Source organism: Amphiprion ocellaris, chromosome 4, assembly GCF_022539595.1.
Source record: "Amphiprion ocellaris isolate individual 3 ecotype Okinawa chromosome 4, ASM2253959v1, whole genome shotgun sequence".
Lineage (NCBI taxonomy): Eukaryota > Metazoa > Chordata > Actinopteri > Pomacentridae > Amphiprion > Amphiprion ocellaris.
In genome coordinates, this window is record NC_072769.1 from 7,436,355 (window position 1) to 7,457,721 (window position 21,367).

At 42.4% G+C, this 21,367-nt stretch overlaps 1 protein-coding gene across 1 annotated transcript in view; it reads left to right on the top strand.

The window, feature by feature from the left end:
* The window catches only part of LOC111584070 (complement C3-like), a 64,974-nt gene that overhangs the window by 36,778 nt on the left and 6,829 nt on the right, over positions 1-21,367 (top strand). The window contains exons 13-32 of the mRNA XM_023293322.3: positions 850-944; positions 1,087-1,278; positions 1,415-1,570; positions 2,533-2,662; positions 4,620-4,703; positions 5,769-5,966; positions 6,062-6,179; positions 6,277-6,365; positions 6,679-6,818; positions 14,049-14,261; positions 14,597-14,660; positions 14,759-14,848; positions 15,183-15,389; positions 15,471-15,546; positions 15,667-15,826; positions 15,912-16,007; positions 16,840-16,990; positions 17,167-17,252; positions 19,584-19,661; positions 20,196-20,351. Of these exons, the coding sequence (XP_023149090.2) occupies positions 850-944; positions 1,087-1,278; positions 1,415-1,570; positions 2,533-2,662; positions 4,620-4,703; positions 5,769-5,966; positions 6,062-6,179; positions 6,277-6,365; positions 6,679-6,818; positions 14,049-14,261; positions 14,597-14,660; positions 14,759-14,848; positions 15,183-15,389; positions 15,471-15,546; positions 15,667-15,826; positions 15,912-16,007; positions 16,840-16,990; positions 17,167-17,252; positions 19,584-19,661; positions 20,196-20,351 (2,579 nt within the window). The remainder of the gene's footprint in view (positions 1-849; positions 945-1,086; positions 1,279-1,414; positions 1,571-2,532; positions 2,663-4,619; positions 4,704-5,768; positions 5,967-6,061; positions 6,180-6,276; positions 6,366-6,678; positions 6,819-14,048; positions 14,262-14,596; positions 14,661-14,758; positions 14,849-15,182; positions 15,390-15,470; positions 15,547-15,666; positions 15,827-15,911; positions 16,008-16,839; positions 16,991-17,166; positions 17,253-19,583; positions 19,662-20,195; positions 20,352-21,367) is intronic.

The window sequence follows — 21,367 nt, forward strand, 5'->3', positions numbered from 1 at the left end:
TGTAAATCTGTGTCCCCAGGTTTTGAGCAGAGGTCAGCTGGTGAAACATGGCCGACACCGGAATAAACGTCAAATACTTATTTCCTTGACTCTCACCAGTTTGTGGCTGCCTGCTAACTTAGCTTGCTTGAAAATCCAAACCTGAGATCTCTATTTTTGACTTTTGCTGTGAAACAGAAACATCTCATACTACCACAAGCAGCAGTCAACCTGTAACTCTAAACATGTACAAATTTTGTTTGTCTGAAAATGACAAATCATGAAAAGAAGATTAGCACATAACATTTATCTAAAGTATAATCCAATATGTTACAACTGATTCCACTTTCACATCTTCATAATACACTGTCTGATTCCCTGAAGCTTTCTTTGCTCGAAAGGTTTTCTGCCAGAAAGCCCTGAAGACAAACTCCTCCCACTACTGACCCATTTTTAAATTAATATTATTATTATTTTTATTTTATTATCCCTTATTAATCCCACGAGGGGAAATTCAGATTTTTTTTGCATATCCCCCCCCCAATTTGGGAGGTCAGAGCGCAGGATCAGCCGCGGTACAGCGCCCCTGGAGCAGGAAGGGTTAAGGACCTTGCTCAAGGGCCCAACAGTGGCCGCATCGGGTGTCTGATTAGTAGTCCAGAGACTTAACCATTGCGCCACCACTGCCCCAAATTATTCCCCATATCGCAAAGCTATGGCATAATAACACTGTGATTGGTAAGTTACAATGAAGGTTCTGGAGCAGCTTTAATCACGTTAACAACACTGCATTTATAAGTACACCAACTAGTCATGGGTGAGTTTCTGTTAAATGTCCAGCACTGATTGCGTTGAGTTGTTTTTTTGCAGGTGTTGACACAGCAGAGGTGAAACTAGGAGACAACTTAAAAATCAGGCTAAACCTCAACAGGCAGGAAAGTGAAGAAAATGACATCACATATCTGGTAGGTGTGTGTGTGTGTGTGTGTGTGTGTGTGTGTGTGTGTGTGTGTGTGTGGGTGTGTGTGCGTGTGTGTGGGTGTGTGTGTGTGTACATGCTTGTGTAGCAGCCTGTATAAGTATTGTTGTGTAAATCTGTGTCCCCAGGTTTTGAGCAGAGGTCAGCTGGTGAAACATGGCCGACACCGGAATAAACGTCAAATACTTATTTCCTTGACTCTCACCATCACCAAAGAAATGCTGCCATCATTCCGCCTTGTTGCCTACTACCATCCAAATTCTGGTGAAGTGGTATCAGACTCTATTTGGATAGATGTAGAAGACTCCTGCATGGGATCGGTGAGAGATGTAACACAGTCAGACTTATTAAATTAGTGCTACAAGACGCCCACACACAAGCTAGTAAAGTTGTAGGCATGTATAAAAATGATACTGAATATTGAAAAATTAAATCTACTCTTTCTTCTGTCTTTAGCTGAAATTAGAACAACCGAAACGAGAAAATTCCTACGAGCCCCGCAACACATTTGGTCTGAAGATCACAGGAGATCCAGAGAGCAGAGTGGGACTGGTAGCAGTCGATAAAGGCGTCTACGTCCTCAACAACAAGCACCGGCTGACGCAGAAAAAGGTTGGGTTTTTTTGTCGTTGTCTTTTAAAATGACTGATAAGGGATTAATTTAAGATCACAATGTGTCAACTGGCTGACAGTCAACTCGATGAGGCCTTTTTGTGTGGAGTTGTGGGTGTTTCTTCCCACATTTCAAACACAATAAAGTTAGGTTTATTGATACTCTAAATTGCCAGTAGGGTTGAATGTGAGTATTTAAATTAAGTGTCTGTCTGTGTTAGAGACAGAGGCACCAACAGAAGCTCCTTTCTGATGTAACTCCAGTGCAGTAAATATGATATTGGCAGTACTGGTAGCATGAACACTGTCTTGCCATTGCCCATGTTGAAATTCAGAAGTGACTGGTGCTGGAAAATGTTTGAAGTGATGCAGTTTTTTTGTTTGTTTTCTAATCACATGTGATGTGCAATTTCATCTGGAAAATTAACCTCATCTAAGCTTAAAATTGTGATATATCATCAATATCTATATGTTATAAAATATTCTACATATTGAAGATGAAACATGTTTAATAATAAATAATAAACCCAGCAGGGCTCAAAAATAGTAGACAGAGGTGCAAGATGTTCATGTTGTTTATGATTTATAGCATTAAAATGCTGTTATTCTGCAAAAACATCTATTTTTGAGTTCTCGCTACTTTTAGTGATAGTTGTGCGGTTTTAATAGAAGTGCAGGAATTTATATTGCAGTGAAAAATAAGCCCACAGTGAGTGAAAATGTGACAAATGTGTGAAAAGAAACAACCAGAAACTATTTATGGTTAAGATGTTTAAGTGACGTTTTTTACTTTGGACAACTGATAGCCCCTTGAAGTGGTGAAAGTCAAGACTAGTAAAAATGCTTGAAAAACAAGATAAACATACAACAAAAAACCTTTACAGAAGGTATGATTCTTGATTTCTACATCCCCTGACTGAGATTTCTGTGTCTGTATTTCTGGATTACTTTCATCCTGTCAGATTTGGGACGTCGTGGAGAAGTACGACACCGGCTGCACACCAGGAGGAGGGAAGGACAGCATAAACGTCTTCTTTGATGCTGGACTGATGTTTGAGACCAACACTGCTTCTGGGACGCCCCACAGAATAGGTAACGCTACTTCTGCACTGGAAAAAAATGCCCCTCTCAAAACAAGAAAGAAAACTTATTTCAAGGAACCTTTACCTTGAAATAAATGAAAAAATCTGCTAATAGAACAAGTGAGAAATGGCTTGGCAAGATTTCTTGAAATAAGATATGATATTTCGAGTCTTGAGATCTTAAAATTAGCTGTAGAAACTTATTTTAAGCTATATTTTACCAGGACTTGTCAAGCTTAGGTGTCTTAAAATAAGTCAGATATGCTTAAAAAAAAAAAAAAAAAAAAAAAAGTAGTTTTTAACTCAAAAATTGATTTTTGCTTTCATGTAACCTCCTAATTTGAGATGTATTAACCCTCCTGTTGTCCTCATTTACAGGCACCAAAAAATATTGTTTCCTTGTCTGAAAAAAATCAGGAAAAAATTCCCTTCAGGAAGAAAATTCCAATAATTCCTTAAAAGTTTCCCACCAAAGTTTTATTTAAAAAAAAAAAAAAATCCCCCAAAATTGGCAAGAAAGTCTTGTAAATATTTTCAAAAAATTTGGAAAAATCTTCCAAAAAATCCTAAAAATATCTAATGTGATTACATATATATCAGTAAAACTTCTAATATTTTCTTTAAGAAAATTCACAAAAAAAATCAACCAAAATCCAGCGAAAGTTGCTGGACTTTGGTTGATTTTTTTGTGTATGTTCTTAAGAAACATTTTTCACATTTTTTTCCACCAAAAAATGTTCAAAAATCTCCCAAAAATGTTGAAAATGTGGACATCAGAAGTTTCACTGTGAAAATATACTTTTTTCCACATTTTCAAACTTTAAAACGGGTCAATGTGACCCACAGGACGACATGAGGGCTAAACTTATCTCAAGTTTTCTCGTAAAAATTTAACTGAAAACAAGATAATTTCAAGATTGTTTGACTTAACAAGATATTTAAGATGCATTGTCTTAAAACAAATCCCTCAATCTTGCTGAAATGTCGCTTGTTAAGTGAATTTATCTTTAATCAAGTGAGATGAGACATTTTGACTAAAAATAAGACAAATAGACTTGGTAAGATTTTGAGTTTTTGCAGTGTCGTTCCTCTGACTTTCTTGTAATGAAGGAGGACTGACTGGCAAGTCCAAGCAACTGCGCCACAAAATAAATTCTTCTTTAAGTCTTGAAATGAAAGGTATTGCAGAAGGTGTGTGCTGTTATGTTTTGTTTTGTTTTTTAATACGCTGGTGTCGTTTGTCAAGTAAATGTGTTTTACTATCATGATGGTTTCTGAGGTTAGACCTTTGTAAATTAAATCAATGCAATAAATATAAATCACATTGTCCCAAATATTTTTCATTTATATCACATCAATAATTTAGGCTTATGAATCTATTTTTAACAGGGACCTTCAATATTGGGCTACATTATAAATAAGGCATCTGTATCTCAGTGTACTCTGAGTTTAAATGAATGAATGAATGGATGAATGGATGGATTTGAATAAAACAGTGTGCTAAATTTCTGTCAGATTAAGTAGGCTTCTTATCTCAGTGTAGTAGATGCATATTTAGTTTACACTTTGGTTAATTTATCACATGAGATTCAGTGTTGGGCAGAATGTGGGGTAAAAAAGAGAAACACATGCTTACAGACATGCACAATGTATAGCAGTACTGTATGTAAAGAATGGCAACAAGAATTACATGGGATGAACAATAATGTGAAGTATTTAAGTGATGGAAAAGTAGCAGCAGATTGACTTGCTGCACATTATGAACTCACCCAAATGCTAACGATCTTTTCAGTGACAATGTTACTCAATGAAGTCAGTTCAATTTAAAGATCAGCTGTTAAAGGTTTGCAACACTTCTGCATATTTGGACACAGGAACACGTCTGTGGCTGCTGTGTCAACCTACCTCAAACTATTTATTTTAACAGTATCGCGACACTTGGATTGAAGTGTGTTTTGCATTTCCAGATTTTAGCTGCAACGCCAGCAGCAGCAGCAGCAACAGCAGGAGGAAACGAGCCATCACTATAATGGAAGTCAGAACCAGCTTGGGTAAGAATCAAAGCTCAAATTAACCAATTACTACACACAGAAAAACAAACCTTGAGAGTTTGAGGATATGTACTAAAGCAAACTGGCATGTAATGAGTGGAAAAAAAAAAAAAAAATATATATATATATATATATATATATATATATATATATATATATATATATATATATATATATATATATATATATATATATATATATATGTATATATATATATAAAAATAAATTTTTTGAAAATCCAGGATTTGACAAGGCCGGTCCTGGCACCCACTCTGAATTTTGACCAGAAATATTTGTGAGTTTTTTTTAAGTGCAGTTAACCTTGTCTCCTCACAATTTCTGCTCTTCCTGAAAAGTATATACATAAAAAATAGGCATTTTTGTCCTCTTTCACCCAGTGTGAGTCTTATTGCTGCAGGACTTAATTTTCTTTTTCATAAATCTTCTCACAGCACAGTGTGACAACCAAAACTCTAATTCAATCCCATTATGTCGGAGTTCCAAAGTTTCAAGTGAAAATCAAAATGTAGGGTCTCTCTAGCTTGCCACTAAATCTATAAAATATACAGTATGTACAAGAAAATACATCAGTTTGTTTAAAACAAGATTGTGTTTCACACAGTTAAAGAAGTTTTTTGATATGACTTACAGTTTTTGACCTGTGACCATTTGTTTGAGGGTCTAATCTAAATAGCTGGCTTTTCAAAATAAAATGTACTTAAATGAACAAATTATGAATGAATAAATTATACCTTATGTATAATCACATTACATAATAACCTGCAAAAGCTGCATTGGTACACTCAAAATTTCTCCAGAAGTGTTTGAGTTGAATTTTTACACCTCTGTGTAGGTGCTAATCAACACCAAAGAACCTTTTTAAGGGGCCGTTACAAAATGCGTATTTTAATGAATTGCAGTTCTGTCAGAATGAAAAAAGCAGTGATATGTTAAGATAATATACTTATATCTACAAGCATTCTATGGACAATGTGTACATTCTTAATTGTTGTAAACCATCATTTATTAGCTCCTTCTTTCCTCCACAAACCTCTTTCTTTCCAGCAAGTCAATATGAGGACAAAGAAGAAAGAGAGTGCTGTTTGGATGGCATGAGTGATGTCCCTGTTTCATACAGCTGTAAGAGGCGCAGCGAGTACATCCTGGATGGTCAGGGCTGCGTCAAGGCCTTCCTGAACTGCTGCAGGGAGATGGAAAGACAGCAAAATGAAAGGAGAGAGGATGCCCTGCAACTGGCTCGCAGTAAGAGACGGGCACAAGAGATGCAGGAGATTTATAGAATGATTTAGATTTCTGCCTCTATGAAAAGTAGTAACCCTTTTTTATGATTTCTTTAGCTGAGGAGGATGACAGTTACATGGACAGTGACGAAATTGTTACTCGTACAAAATTCCCTGAAAGTTGGTTTTGGCTTGAATACAAACTACAAGCGTGCCCGAAACACAACCCTCATTGGTAAGGATGGCAATGCACTGAAACATCATGCAACCATTAAAATCTATCTGAAAGTTCTTTTGCCTCTCAAACTGCTAACTGCATTTCTTGATTTCAGTGAGACCACGTTTTTAGAGCAAAATGTTCCTTTGCCAGAATCAATCACAACATGGGAGTTCACTGGTATCAGTCTGTCAAGAACTCATGGTGAGGATTGATTCTCTGCACAACTGACTTTTCTGATTGTAGTAGTTGGACTTTGTTTCACGCAGATACACTAACTGCCGTATTTATGGCTTGATTCTGTCCCAGTTCTTTGTCGTAAACACCAGTGTCTGTCACAACATTCAGTGTCTTTCAATCAGTGCTCAAACCTTAGTTAGTTAGAGTCACAACTGCATGTGTGAATTTTAAATTTTTTATTTTTTACAATATGTACTTATGCACCATCATCTTCTATTTTTTTCATTTTATTCATTTTGTTTTCATCTTTTCGTTTGTTTTATCTTCTCTATTTAAGGTATCTGTGTGGCTGATCCATTAGAAATCATTGTCCGGAAGAGATTCTTCATTGATCTTAGGCTGCCGTACTCTGCTGTCCGTGGAGAGCAGCTGGAAATTAAGGCAGTCCTCCACAATTACACCCCTGAGCGCATCAGAGTGAGTCAAAAAAGCAGTAAATATAGGACTGAAACACAGTGTGAGGCAAAAAGAAGTTGTGGCTTATATCCCTAGTGTCATCACTGTGAGTCTGGGTATTGCTTTAGTATCAGGCAGAGTTGCTCGAAACATTGTGCAAAGACACTAGGGAGGTGGATGAAACAAACGTATATCAGCAAAATGTCAACAATAAACTATCAAGGTATTAATAACTGAAAGGTAACAGTCAGCTATGACAAAGCATAGTTTCAGGAAAATCAGACATATCACTGTATTTATAGTGACATATGAATGTTTCATGTAAAAAAGATCCTACTTTTAGAAAAGATAAAACAAGCAAGATTTTGGCAGATTCTTGCTGCTCTGGCTCTCAGACTCGACGACACAATATTTGTCTGGCAGCACCATTTGTAGGATGAATGACTGGAGGTGAATGTGAGGCAGTTGTTTTAAAGCTTTCATATTAAAGTGTTACGGGGGTTCTGTGGGAGCTCAGGTGCAGGGAATGAACAGTCTGGAAATCGTGTGTTACTCTGTCTTTATTTACAGGTTCTTCTCAGAACACGACAATTGAACACGTGATATACATTACTCTAAACCCGAGTATACAACCTAGAATACTCAGAAACGACAATCGAAACTAGAGGTGCTTTAACTCTAACTCGAGTGTACTAAACTAGAATTCTCAGAAACGATAATCGAAACTCAATGTGCTTTAACTCTAACTCGAGTGTACTTTAAAATAGAATACTCAGAAACGACAATCAAATTCAATGTCCTTTATCTCTTAACTCGAGAGTACAAACTAGAAATGCCAAGCGGCCCCTACCGGCCGGGCAACTATACTTGGGCTCGACTCTGCTTATAGTAGTCCTCCTCGAAGCGGAGGGTAATTCGAACGGTAACTAAGTTCCAAACTTTCTTTAAACACTGTAGGTGCTGTGGCTAAAAGACGACTATTTCTCGGAGCCCTCTGTGGCTCGAGCTGTAACTAAGAATCACTACAACCATAACTCTAGGGATGCTCTGGACCGGTTCACAGCGGAGGCAGCCTGGTTTAAGCAGCAACAGGTGGGCGAAGGAGGACGCCAACAGCCGGGGGTCGACTCAGGTGTAGATCTCCGTCTCCCGGAGGAAGCGACCAAGGTCCCGAGCTGCTGGTTCTCTGGCAGGGAGCAGGTGGTTCCAATACTGCAACGAAGGAGGAAACTGTGGGTTAGTTGATCTGCAAAGCTGCACTCAGAATGGATGTGAGTCAGGCTGTGAACCTCTTCAAGCGGTGTGACAATCTGGCACCGAGAGCTGGGTGGCGTCTGGTTAAGTAGCAGCCGAGCCGCCACCTGATTGGTCGACCTCCACCTGTTCCTCTGCTGGTGGATTGCGCCAGATGGAGAACACCTGTGGCTCCTTAAGCGCTGCTGGGCTGTCTTGAACCGGGAAGGATGGAAAGGGGAGGGGAGAAGAGCACTAACTGGGGCTGGCGGCTGCCAGCATGACAGTACCCCCCCCTCTACGGGCACCTCCTGGTGCCCGAACTGGATGATGTGGATGCCGGCGGAAGAAGTCCGTGATCAGGGTGCCGTCGAGGATCTGTGTGCGGGGCACCCAACTTCTCTCCTCCGGGCCATAACCCTCCCAGTCGACTGAAGACCCCTGCCCCGGCGGCGAGCGTCCAGTAGCCGCCGCACTGTATAGGCCGGTGCTCCAGCGACGACCCTGGGAGGAGGAGGGGGACGGACAGGGAGGGCCAATGTACTCTCCAACGCGTGTTTCAGCAGGGAAACGTGGAAGGTGGGATTAATCTTCATGGATGTTGGTAAGTGAAGACGTACCGTGCTGGGATTGACCACCCGATCGACCTTAAATGGCCCGATGTAGCGGGGGGCCAGCTTCTTCGATTCGACCCGCAGGGGAATGTCCTTGGCCCGGAGCCAGACCTTCTGTCCGGGCCTATAATCCAGTGCCGGTCTCCTATGGCGATTTGCCTGTACCTCCATCCTCCGTGCGGAACGCACCAGAGCCCGTCGCGCCCGCCTCCAGGTGCCTTGCATCCGACGGATGAGTGCCTGGACGGAGGGAATATTTATCTCCTGCTCCTGAGCAGGGAACAAGGGAGGCTGATAACCTAGGGAACACTGAAAGGGGGAGAGCCCCGAGGAAGAGTTAGACAGAGAATTGTGTGTATACTCGATCCAGGGGAGCCTCTCGCACCACGAAGTGGGGTTATCAGAGACTAGGCAACGGAGAAATACTTCCAAGGACTGATTAGTCCGTTCGGCTTGACCATTGGACTGGGGGTGAAACCCCGAGGTGAGACTGACCTTAGCTCCTAGAGCGTCGCAAAACGTTCTCCATACCTCGGAGGTGAATTGTGACCCCCGGTCCGAAACGATATCCTTCGGGATTCCATGAAGGCGAAAAACATGTTGGATCAGCGCCTCGGCTGTCTCCTTGGCTGTGGGAAGCTTGGACATAGGGACAAAATGAGCAGCTTTAGAAAAACGGTCAACAATGGTAAGTATAACCGTGTTACCTTGAGAGGCTGGGAGCCCAACCACGAAATCGACCGCTATGTGGGACCATGGACGTTTGGGTACTGAAAGGGGTTGGAGTAGGCCCGGGCTGGGCTGGTTGGAGGTCTTATTCTGCGCGCAGGTGACGCAGGCAGTGACAAACTCCTTGGTATCCGCCTCCATGGAAGGCCACCAGAACCTCTGGCGCAGGACCTCCAGAGTTCGATTCACTCCGGGGTGACACGCGATCCGGGACGCGTGGCCCCACTGGAGAACTCGGGAGCGGACGGAGTCAGGAACGAACAGTCTTCCCCTCGGACCATTACCTGGACCCGGGCTCCGTCTCTGGGCCCGACGAACGTCCTTCTCGATCTGCCAGGTTAATGACGCCACCAGGCAGGACTTGGGCAATATCGGCTCCGGCTCCTCGGTCTCCTCCTCCACCGTGAACTGCCGGGAGAGGGCGTCGGGCTTAATGTTCCTTGACCCGGGGCGATAGGAGAGGGAGAAGTTAAAACGTCCGAAAAACAAAGCCCACCGAGCCTGGCGGGAATTCAGTCTCTTTGCTGACTTTACATACTCTAAGTTCTTGTGATCTGTCCACACAATAAACGGCTGCTCTGTTCCTTCGAGCCAGTGCCACCACTCCTCTAATGCTAGCTTTACGGCTAATAGTTCTCGGTTACCAACGTCATAGTTACATTCGGCAGCAGTGAGACGTCGGGAGAAGAAAGCGCAGGGATGGAGCTTCTGGTCCACCTGGGAGCGCTGCGACAGCACCACTCCTACCCCCGTGTCGGAGGCATCTACCTCCACTACGAACTGGAGGAAGGAATCCGGCTGGGAGAGGATGGGTGCCGTCGTGAACCGGCGCTTCAGCTCCCGAAAAGCTCGGTCTGCCTCCGAGGACCACTGAAATGGTCTGAGAGGAGAGGTTAATGCCGTAAGTGAAGCAGCAACTCTACTGTAGTCTCAAATAAATCTCCTATAAAAGTTAGCGAATCCCAAAAACCGTTGGAGCTGTTTACGGGTCGCAGGAACCGGCCATTCCTGTACCGCTGTCAATTTCCCTGGGTCCATCCGGATCTGTCCGGGAGAGATAACATAACCCAGAAAGGTTACAGTTGTGGCGTGAAACTCACACTTCTCAGCCTTAACGTAGAGCCGGTTCCTTAATAACCTCTCCAAAACGCGGCGTACGTGGCCGACATGCTCCTTCAGATTCTGTGAATAAATCAAAATATCATCAAGGTACACAAAAACAAACTGGTTGATCATGTCACGAAGCACATCATTGATAAAACTCTGGAAAACGGCGGGGGCGTTCGTAAGTCCAAAAGGCATCACTAAGTACTCAAAGTGGCCCAGTGGTGTGTTGAACGCCATTTTCCACTCGTCCCCCTCTTTTATCCGAACCAGATGGTATGCGTTCCTCAGGTCGAGCTTGGTAAAAATCTTTGCTCCTTGGAGTGGTGTAAAAGCGGAGTCCATAAGGGGCAGCAGATAGGAATTTCTTCTGGTGATCTTATTCAGTCCTCTGAAGTCTATACAGGGCCTAGGAGTTCCATCCTTCTTCTCCACAAAGAAGAATCCGGCGCCAACCGGTGAGGAAGAGGGTTGAATAATTCCAGCTGCTAGTGAGTCGCGAATATAGCTTTCCATGGCGGCCTGCTCAGGCTTGGATAAGCTGTACAGCCGACTGGAAGGCAAGGTCGCGCCATCTAAAACTTCTATAGAACAGTCGTAGGGTCTGTGGGGCGGAGGAGTCAGGGCTTCTGACTTACTAAAAACGGGAGCTAAGTCGTGGTACTGAGGGGGAATAGTCTCTAAATTGATCGGTTCTGGCACTCGGGGGGTTCCGGAGCCAGGTGGTGTAAGAGCCGAAACCAGGCAACTCTGGTGACAGGCTGGGCTCCACGACAAAACCTCCCCTCGTTGCCAGTCCAACTGTGGGTTGTGCTGTGCTAGCCACGGATAGCCCAGCACCATGGGGGGATTTGAATGTTCCATAACACAAAAAACCATCCGTTCACGGTGGTTACCTGCAATCACGAAGTCAATAGGTACCGTCTTACGGGATACCTTCGTTAAACGTAGTCCATTCAGGGAACAAGCAGTCAGTGGTTCGTTGAGAGGAATTGTGGGAATAGCCAGCTGTCTTACCAAGTTGCCGTCCAGGAAGCTTTCCTCAGCTCCAGAATCCACTAAGGTGGCCACTGGTACGGATACCGATCTCCAGCAGAGCGTGGTCTTGACCTGAAGTCGTTGCGGGGGAGATGAAGTCACCTGGCCCACCAGAAACTCCCCGTTTACTGGTGAGCCCCCCCTTTTGCTGGACAACGGGGACAGGCGGCGACGAAGTGGCCCGACTCTCCACAAAAAAGGCAGAGTCTGGCCTCTCTGCGTCGTTCCTTCTCCCTGACGGTGAGCTTGGCCCGGCCGAGCTGCATAGGTTCCGGTTCCTCTGACAGGGTCTCGGGGGTCCTGGGTCTCCGGGAAGGGTCGGGAGGGCCGGGATTCCCTGATGAACGGGTTCTTCTCTCCCGTCGCCTCTCCCGCATCCAGGCATCCAACTTGATTGCTAGAGCTATCCACTGGTCGAGGGTGGAGGACTCGTCCCTGAGGATTAATTTGTCCTTCAGGGCTTCATTCAGTCCTCGGTAGAATGCATGCTGAAGCGCCGAGTCGTTCCAGTCCACCTCCGCGGCGAGGGTCCGGAACTCCCGTGCGTACTCCGCGGCACTCCGGGCTCCCTGCAGGATGGTCCCAAGGCGGGTGGCCGCGTCTCTGCCGTTCACGGGATGATCGAAGTTCTTACGCATCTCCTCCACAAACGCTGAGTAGGAGTTGCAGAGGGAGCCTTGGCGCTTCCATACCGCCGTTCCCCAGTCCCGAGCATCCCCTGTTAGCAGCCCTATTAAAAATGCTATACGGGACCTATCTGTCGGGTAAGACTGGGGCTGTAACTCGAACACTAGCGAAACTTGTGTCAAGAATGCCTGACAAACTCCAAAATCCCCACTGTATCGCTCGGGGGTGGGCACGTGGGGCTCTCTTGCCGGTGCTGCGATCGGTGCCGAGGTGGCTGGAACAGCCCGACCAGCGATCCGATTTACAGTCTCAGTGAGGGAAGCTATTTGTTTGAGCATAGCGGCGCTGCTAGTGGAGAACGAACGGAGCGTCTCATCATGACGGCTTAACACTGCGTCGATGTTGGTGAACGCTTCCTGAAGCGTCATGACGGGAGCGCCGTTCGAGGCTGTTGCATTCCCCGCTGAGCTCATTTTGGCCAGATCGTAATGTTACGGGGGTTCTGTGGGAGCTCAGGTGCAGGGAATGAACAGTCTGGAAATCGTTTATTTACAGGTTCTTCTCAGAACACAATTGAACACGTGATATACATTACTCTAAACCCGAGTATACAACCTAGAATACTCAGAAACGACAATCGAAACTAGAGGTGCTTTAACTCTAACTCGAGTGTACTAAACTAGAATTCTCAGAAACGATAATCGAAACTCAATGTGCTTTAACTCTAACTCGAGTGTACTTTAAACTAGAATACTCAAAAACGACAATCAAATTCAATGTCCTTTATCTCTTAACTCGAGAGTACAAACTAGAAATGCCAAGCGGCCCCTACCGGCCGGGCAACTATACTTGGGCTCGACTCTACTTATAGTAGTCCTCCTCGAAGCGGAGGGTAATTCGAACGGTAACTAAGTTCCAAACTTTCTTTAAACACTGTAGGTGCTGTGGCTAAAAGACGACTATTTCTCGGAGCCCTCTGTGGCTCGAGCTGTAACTAAGAATCACTACAACCATAACTCTAGGGATGCTCTGGACCGGTTCACAGCGGAGGCAGCCTGGTTTAAGCAGCAACAGGTGGGCGAAGGAGGACGCCAACAGCCGGGGGTCGACTCAGGTGTAGATCTCCGTCTCCCGGAGGAAGCGACCAAGGTCCCGAGCTGCTGGTTCTCTGGCAGGGAGCAGGTGGTTCCAGTACTGCAACGAAGGAGGAAACTGTGGGTTAGTTGATCTGCAAAGCTGCACTCAGAATGGATGTGACTCAGGCTGTGAACCTCTCCAAGCGGTGTGACGATCTGGCACCGAGAGCTGGGTGGCGTCTGGTTAAGTAGCAGCCGAGCCGCCACCTGATTGGTCGACCTCCACCTGTTCCTCTGCTGGTGGATTGCGCCAGATGGAGAACACCTGTGGCTCCTTAAGCGCTGCTGGGCTGTCTTGAACCGGGAAGGATGGAAAGGGGAGGGGAGAAGAGCACTAACTGGGGCTGGCGGCTGCCAGCCTGACATAAAGGGTCTTTTCATACACCTATTTCACGAGGCAGGTGCATAAGAGAGGATGTGTCAGAATCCAGTACGCTGCCTAACTTGCAGTGATATATTTATTAGTGCGACATTTCGTTCCTAAATCTTCATTTATAGTTTTGTACAAAGTGAAAAGCCAACAATACAGTTATTATTGTAGCCAGTGTCTCTTGGTAACAACAGACACATATCACTGGTCACCTAAACCTGATTCTTGTGTGTGTTCTGATGATGCAGTAAAGGTGGGTCATTGTCATACTCATTGACAATACTAATTCAATGGATCCATGTCCCTATGTAAGCATAATTTTCACCCTCCTTTATTTGCATCCTTCCTTTAATTTGTCAGTCTCATTTATGTCCACCTCTCCATCTCAAACCCCATCCAGGTGCGCGTGGATTTGAAAGAGGAGGCCAATTTATGCAGTGCAGCTTCTAAGCGTGGGAAGTTTCGTCAGGAGGTCGACGTAGGACCCCAAACCACACGAGTCCTCCCATTCATCATAATCCCCATGAAGAATGGAAGATTCCCCATTGAGGTCAAAGCAGCTGTTAGAGATTCATACATCAGCGATGGAATCCTGAAGATGCTTCTGGTGGTGGTAAGAGAAAGACTTTTTAGTGGTGTCAGAGCTTGGTCTGCCATATTGGAAATGATTGAAATGTTCAACCAGCAATGAAATAATGCATGTTTAAAGTTTGCATTTGCATTTCAGATCAGTAAATGTCTGTCATGCATGTTCTCCGGCCACTTAGTACAATGTCAGACTCATCTGGCGAGGGCGGTGTGCAATTTTCAAATTATACTGAAATTAATATTAAGAAACGTACTATGGATATTAAAAATGTCAACATGCAAATCCTTTTATATTGTCCTCAAAGGTACTCAAAGATAATTTTTTACTCCTGGTGTGTTTATTGACTATTATTTTTCCAGCCTGAAGGCGTACTGATAAAATCTCCAACAAATGTAGCCCTGGACCCTACAAGAAAGGGTGTCAGTAAGTTTGCCACTGAAGTAGCCACAATTAGCAAAAAAATGTAATATATGCATCTGCTTTTTTTATTTACGAATCCTCTAACTTTTCTCTTTTCTTAGACGGTAAACAGGAAGAAATAATCAACAGTAGAATTCCTGCAGTGGATTTGGTTCCAGACACACCTATGAGCACAATAATTTCTCTGACAGGTGAGTTCAAGGGACATATTTCATTCAAAGTGGAAGTCTAATCTTATTTTGTAAGAGTACAGTTCATGTAAATAAGATGGGTTGCTGTAGTTGATGGTTGATTTAACAGCTTCATCCATCAGTTTACGCACACATTGGTGCAAATGCAAAGAAACTGACTACCCATTGCATTGCATCTGCATATATGCTACATTATTTACATTATTTTGGGGCATATAATGTCACAGAGTGCCAGTAAAATCTTGATTTGTATTGTCAGTTGGTATTGGTCCAACAGAAGTATTGCCTTCATAATTGTAAATGACCAACTCAGTGGTTTTCTTTGTCCACACAGGGAGAGAGCAGATGAGTGGTCTGTTTGATCATGCCATCAGTGGGAACTCTATGGGTAATCTGATCAGACAGCCCTACGGTTCTGGAGAGGCGAACATGATCACCATGACACTGCCCGTCATCGCAGCCGTGTATTTGGACAAGACCAACCAGTGGGAAACTGTGGGCTTTAACAAACGGAATGATGCCATCCGACACATAACAACAGGTACAAAATTCTCCTCAAACTGGTATCAAAGATTCAGTAGACAGCTGAACAGCTTTTAGTGAAATGTTTGTGTGTGTCCAGGCTACACATCTCAACTTAAATACCGTAAAGGCGATGGATCTTTTTCTGTGTTTCCTAAATCGCAAAGCAGTACCTGGTGAGACATCTGAAAATTCATGAACTCATACATTAATGTTTAAGTCATTTTATGTACAACCAAATAAATAACTGAAAGTAAATTCAAAGCTATTACACCACCTCTGCTCTCCTCTGTTAGGCTGACAGCCTACGTTACCAAGGTGTTTTCCATGGCCTATAATCTGGTGACAGTGCAGAACAACGTCATATGTGACGCCATCAAGTATCTCATTCTCACGTCAAAGACACACGATGGCATGTTTACAGAACTTGGATACGTGTACCATCAAGAAATGATTGTGAGTGCACAGATTTCTGCAATTATTAAATCTGGCTCTAAACAAAAACAAACAAAATCACACCTTTGTGTGTGTCATTGTGTAGGGTGACGTGGTGGGTTTGGATTCAGACGTCTCCATGACGGCCTTCTGCCTCATCGCTCTGCAGGAGTCACGTACAATATGTTCTACCACTGTTAGTGTGAGTACATCCACCTGAAACAAGGTTTTCTCTACTCTCTTCTCTGTATTTCATGACCAGGACAGATGAGAAGTGTAAGTAATAAGTTACTGAGTGTGTGGAAAGTGACTGTAATCTTGAGATCACAAGGATTTATACATATTCAGCCAAACAGTGCAAGATCTGTAAATGTAACAAATATAGAATCTTTTTACTTCTTCCACCTGCTCTTCTTGCTATTTCTTTTTTTTTTCTCAGCTGGCAAATGAACAACACCATAACTTTAAAATCCTCTTTTGCAATGGTTCCAAAACAATGGAATTTACCATTGTTTGCCTCAATATTCCTAAAAACTCCTAAATACTGGACTCCCTTGCATCACCAGAGTCTCTTTTTCTATGGTTTATGCAAAATTTGACATATAAAACCTCCAAAATATTTTTTTTTATTTGCCTTTATTCTTATTTTTCATTTTTTCACCTTGAACCTGTAACTTTATTATCTTATTTCATTTTGGTAGAAGTTTTTAAATGCAGGTGTATTGCAGTCACAAGCATCAGATGTTGTCCTTTGCCTTTGTTTGCTTTCTTTTGGATCATTTCTTCTTGGTGACAGTGGTTTTTATTTACAACTCTTCCCATGTTTTGGCATGCACTTCAGGTGTTGAGGGGAGGGAATAAAGAGAATCCATACAACCTGCATGTAATTTGCATACTGTGGAGAAATTGTCACTTTTTGTGGTATCAGGATTCCTCAAAGATCACAAATATACAAGCTGGATCTCGACTCTGCATCTCTGTCATTAAGCCTCAGGATTTATTGTTAAAGCTTCTGATTAACTGTCTTTGTACAGAGTTTGCCAAGCAGTATAGACCAGGCAGTTTCCTATCTGGAGAAGCGTCTGTCCAGCATTACCAACCCGTATGCTGCTGCCATGGCATCATATGCCCTGGCCAATGAAAACAAACTGAACAAGGAGATCCTCTACAAGTTTGCCTCCTCAGGTTTTCTTACACAACAATCCTTAACATGCTTTTGAGATCTAAATCAATGATGACAAGATAGACAGACATACGTATGTAAACAAGAGGATTTAAGGACTTTAGGGAAGTCAGTGACGCTTGTCACAAGTACTATATAGTAATAAAAATTTGTGTTTGTGTGTGTGTGTCTTCTACAGACCGATCCCACTGGCCTGTACGTAATGATCATGTTTTGACACTGGAAGCCACAGCTTACGCTCTTCTCGCTCTCGTAAAGACTGGGGTGAGCACATAGAAGAACTGTAATTCCTGTTTCTACTGTAAAACAGCGATGACATGCAATTCTCTATTAGATTTACTATATATATACATGTTTGTGTATATATATATATATATATATATATATATACAGTATCTCACAAAAGTGAGTCCACCCCTTGCATTTCTCCAAATATTTAATGATATCTATTCATGGGACAACACTGACGAAATGAAACTTTCATACAATGTAAAGTAGTCACCGTACTGCTTGGATAACAGTGTACATTTTATCTTCCCATCAAAATAACTAAAAGACAGCCATTAATGTCTAAACTGCCGGCAACAAAAGTGACTACACCCCTAACTGAAAATGTCCAAATTGGGCCCAAGTGTCAATATTTTGTGTGGCCACCATTATTTTCCAGCACTGCCTTCACCCTCCTGGGCATGGAGTTCACCAGAGCTTCACAGGTTGCCACTGGAATCATCTCCCACTCCTCCATGATGACATCACGGAGCTGGTGGATGTTAGAGACCTTACGCTCCTCCACCTTCCGTTTAAGGATGCCCCACAGATGCTCAATTGGGTTTAGGTCTGGAGACATGCTTGGCCAGTCCATCACCTTTACTCTCAGCTTCTCTAGCAAGGCAGTGGTCATCTTGGAGGTGTGTTTGGGGTCATTATCATGTTGGAATAATGCCCTGCGGCCCAGCTTCTTAAGGGAGGGGATCATGCTCTGCTTCAGTATGTCACAGTACATTTTGGCATTCATGCTTCCCTCAATAAACTGTAATTTTCCAGTGCCGGCAGCACTCATACAGCCCCAGACCATGACACTCCCACCACCATGCTTGACTGTAGGCAAGACACACTTGTCTTTGTACTCCTCACTTGGCTGCCGCCACACACGCTTGACACCATCTGAACCAAATAAGTTTATCTTGGTCTCATCAGACCACAGGACATGGTTCCAGTAATCCATATCCTTAGTCTGCTTGTCTTCAGCAAACTGTTTGCGGGCTTCCTTGTGCATCATCTTTAGAAGAGGCTTTCTTCTGGGACGACAGCCATAGAGGCCAATTTGATGCAGTGTGTGGCGTATGGTCTGAGCACTGACAGGCTGACCCCCCACCCCTCCAACCTCTGCAGCAATGCTGGCAGCACTCCTACGCCTATTTCCCAAAGACAACCTGTGGATTCGACGCTGAGCACGTGCACTCAACTTCTTTGGTCGACCATGGCGAGGCCTGTTCTGAGTGGAACCGGTCCTCTTAAACCGCTGGATGCTCTTGGCCACTGTGCTGCAGCTCAATTTCAGGGTGATGGCAATCTTCTTATAGCCTAGGCCATCGTTATGTAGAGCAACAATCCTTTTTCTCAGATCCTCAGAGAGTTCTTTGCCATGAGGTGCCATGTTGAACTTCCAGTGACCAATGTGAGATGTGTGAGAGTGATATTACCAAATTAAACACACCTGCTCACCTTTCACACCTGAGACCTTTTAACACTAACAAGTCACATGAAACTGGGGATGGAAAATGTGCACTTGGGCCCAATTTGGACATTTTCAGTTCAGGGTGTACTCACTTTTGTTGCCAGCAGTTTAGACATTAATGGCTGTGTTTTAGTTATTTTGATGGGAAGATAAAATGTACACTGTTATCCAAGCTGTACGGTGACTACTTTACATTGTATGAAAGTTTCATTTCGTCAGTGTTGTCCCATGAATAGATATCATTAAATATTTGGAGAAATGCAAGGGGTGGACTCACTTTTGTGAGATACTGTATATATATATATATATATATATATATATATATATATATATATATATATATATATATATATATATATATATATATATATATATATATATATATATATATATATATTTATTTATTTATTTATTTATTTATTTATTTATTTTTGTTTTCATGTTCACTTCTTAAAATTACCATATATTCTACGTTGGTGTCATTTTCTACAAATAGCAGATCTTGCAAACTGCAGTGTGTAATAAATACTATTTTATATTTACTGTTTGCTATGTTCAAGATCCTAGTTGAACATGTTAGGTGAATGTTTCTTTTTGATTTAAAAAATAAAGCAAAATGGAAATTTCACTAGTTTTGCAAGTTAATTAAAGTACTGTGGAACATTTTAACCTGATGATGGCAAAAATATCAAATCAGGGAATTGTCAAAGTCAGTAATACTTGTCCAGCAGAGACTTTGAAAATCTGTTACAAATATAACATGTTAGATTGTAAAATATATTTAGACGTCTACATTCATTAAAATTACTTTAACAAGCTTTTTTCTTCTTCTTCTTCTTCATCTTCTGCTATTTAAGGCCTTTGAAGAAGCTAAACCCATTGTGCGATGGCTCAGCCAACAGCAGAAGCAGGGCGGAGGATACGGATCAACTCAGGTAACACAACTCTCTCAATTCTGGATACATTCATGTGTGTTTTTATCACACCTTTCCTGGTTTTTTGCTGTAACCTTGGACTTAAGTAGATGTCAACTGATACGTTTTTTTTTTCAGGGCCAAAACCAATTATTAGTGATCAATGAGGCAGAGATAGGTGATATTTGGAAATGATAATTGTATTTAACAGTGAACTTTTAGTGTCAAAATCTGGAATAACACAAACTCCAACACAAAACACTGCCAGACAGACAGACAGACAGACACTTTATTCATCAGGAAACCAATGTTCAAAAGAACGTGCAATAAATGTGCAAATCATGGTGGTTGAAGAAATAAGGTGATCGATGTTCACAAAGAAAAAGTGCAACATCACTGGTATTTACAGAAGAAAGATACTAAAAATAAGTCTAACTACGGTGTAAAAACATACATAATATTTGAGCCTTTATTTTATTTTTTTAAATGCAGATAATAAAAATACAGGATTGATTATGACAGTGAATTTTGATTATGTCTATTATCTCCATCCAGGCTACTATCATGGTGTACCAGGCCGTAGCAGAGTACTGGACCACTGCTAAAGAGCCAGAGTATGATCTGGAAGTGGGCATCTTGTTACCAGGCAAGCCACTGATTGACAAGTACAAGTTCAACAAGGAAAACCACCATTCCACAAGAACATCTAAGGTAAGAACACACAAACCCAGAGTGGCTCATTAAAGCTGCATTAATCAACTATCTGACCATACTGAGCAGAAAAAAATGAATGTAGGCTATTAGTCTTTCAGGTTTCAGCACCCCTGTTCCTCCTCACTTAAACCTATGAATCATTTGTCTATTAAAACTTTGAAATACAGTTGTAGCATTTTATATGCAGCATGATAGCACTACTGATGAACTTGGTAGTTGCAATTCAAGTCTTGTGATGCAGAGCAGCATCTTTTCTCCAGTTGTAACCTTGAGGCTTATTATTTAGCCATAATAGGTACTTGTATATTGAGTCATCTCTTTAGTAATTAAATGCTTTTCCTTCAGTCTTGTTTCTAGAATCATGACTATCTTTCCTAATGCTTGTGCTGAACATCATGAGCTTTACTCAGGCTGTTGAATAAAAAGGCTTCAGGTCATCATAAGGAGTTGCGAATTGTCTCAAACACCACAATGTGTAATAGCTACGTCGATCCACTGTGCAATATGTATTAGTTTTACACTATAAGCTATAAAATTATGAGATGTTCTGTTTGACCTGAGAGTGTTGCAGTCTTTAGTGTCATATTAAATATTGGTTAATAGATTTCAGTTTGTATAAAAAGTTTTGCTTTTTATTTGAAGACATATCAAAGAAATGCTTGCTGTCTCCATATTGTATGCTATATTTAAAGACTCACTCTTATAAAAATCGTGTTTTACCATGTTAACATGTCCCTTTGATGTTTTATGATATGCTGGAAGACATGAATGAAATAAGCAGTCAGTGCCATGACTGAGCATTTCGACCTTTCACCTTCCAGACTTCTGGGGATTCATTTGTAATAAAGTTAAGGAACCAGTCCTGTCAGGTGTGGACTGGGGCTTTCTGAATTTTTCTCCCTAAGAATCGGTTTCCAACTCCAGTATTACAACTTGCCATAGTGTAATGTAGAGCAGTTTGAGCAGGGGGTGAATGGAGAAAGAAGTTAGGGATTTATGTGGGTGGACATGTG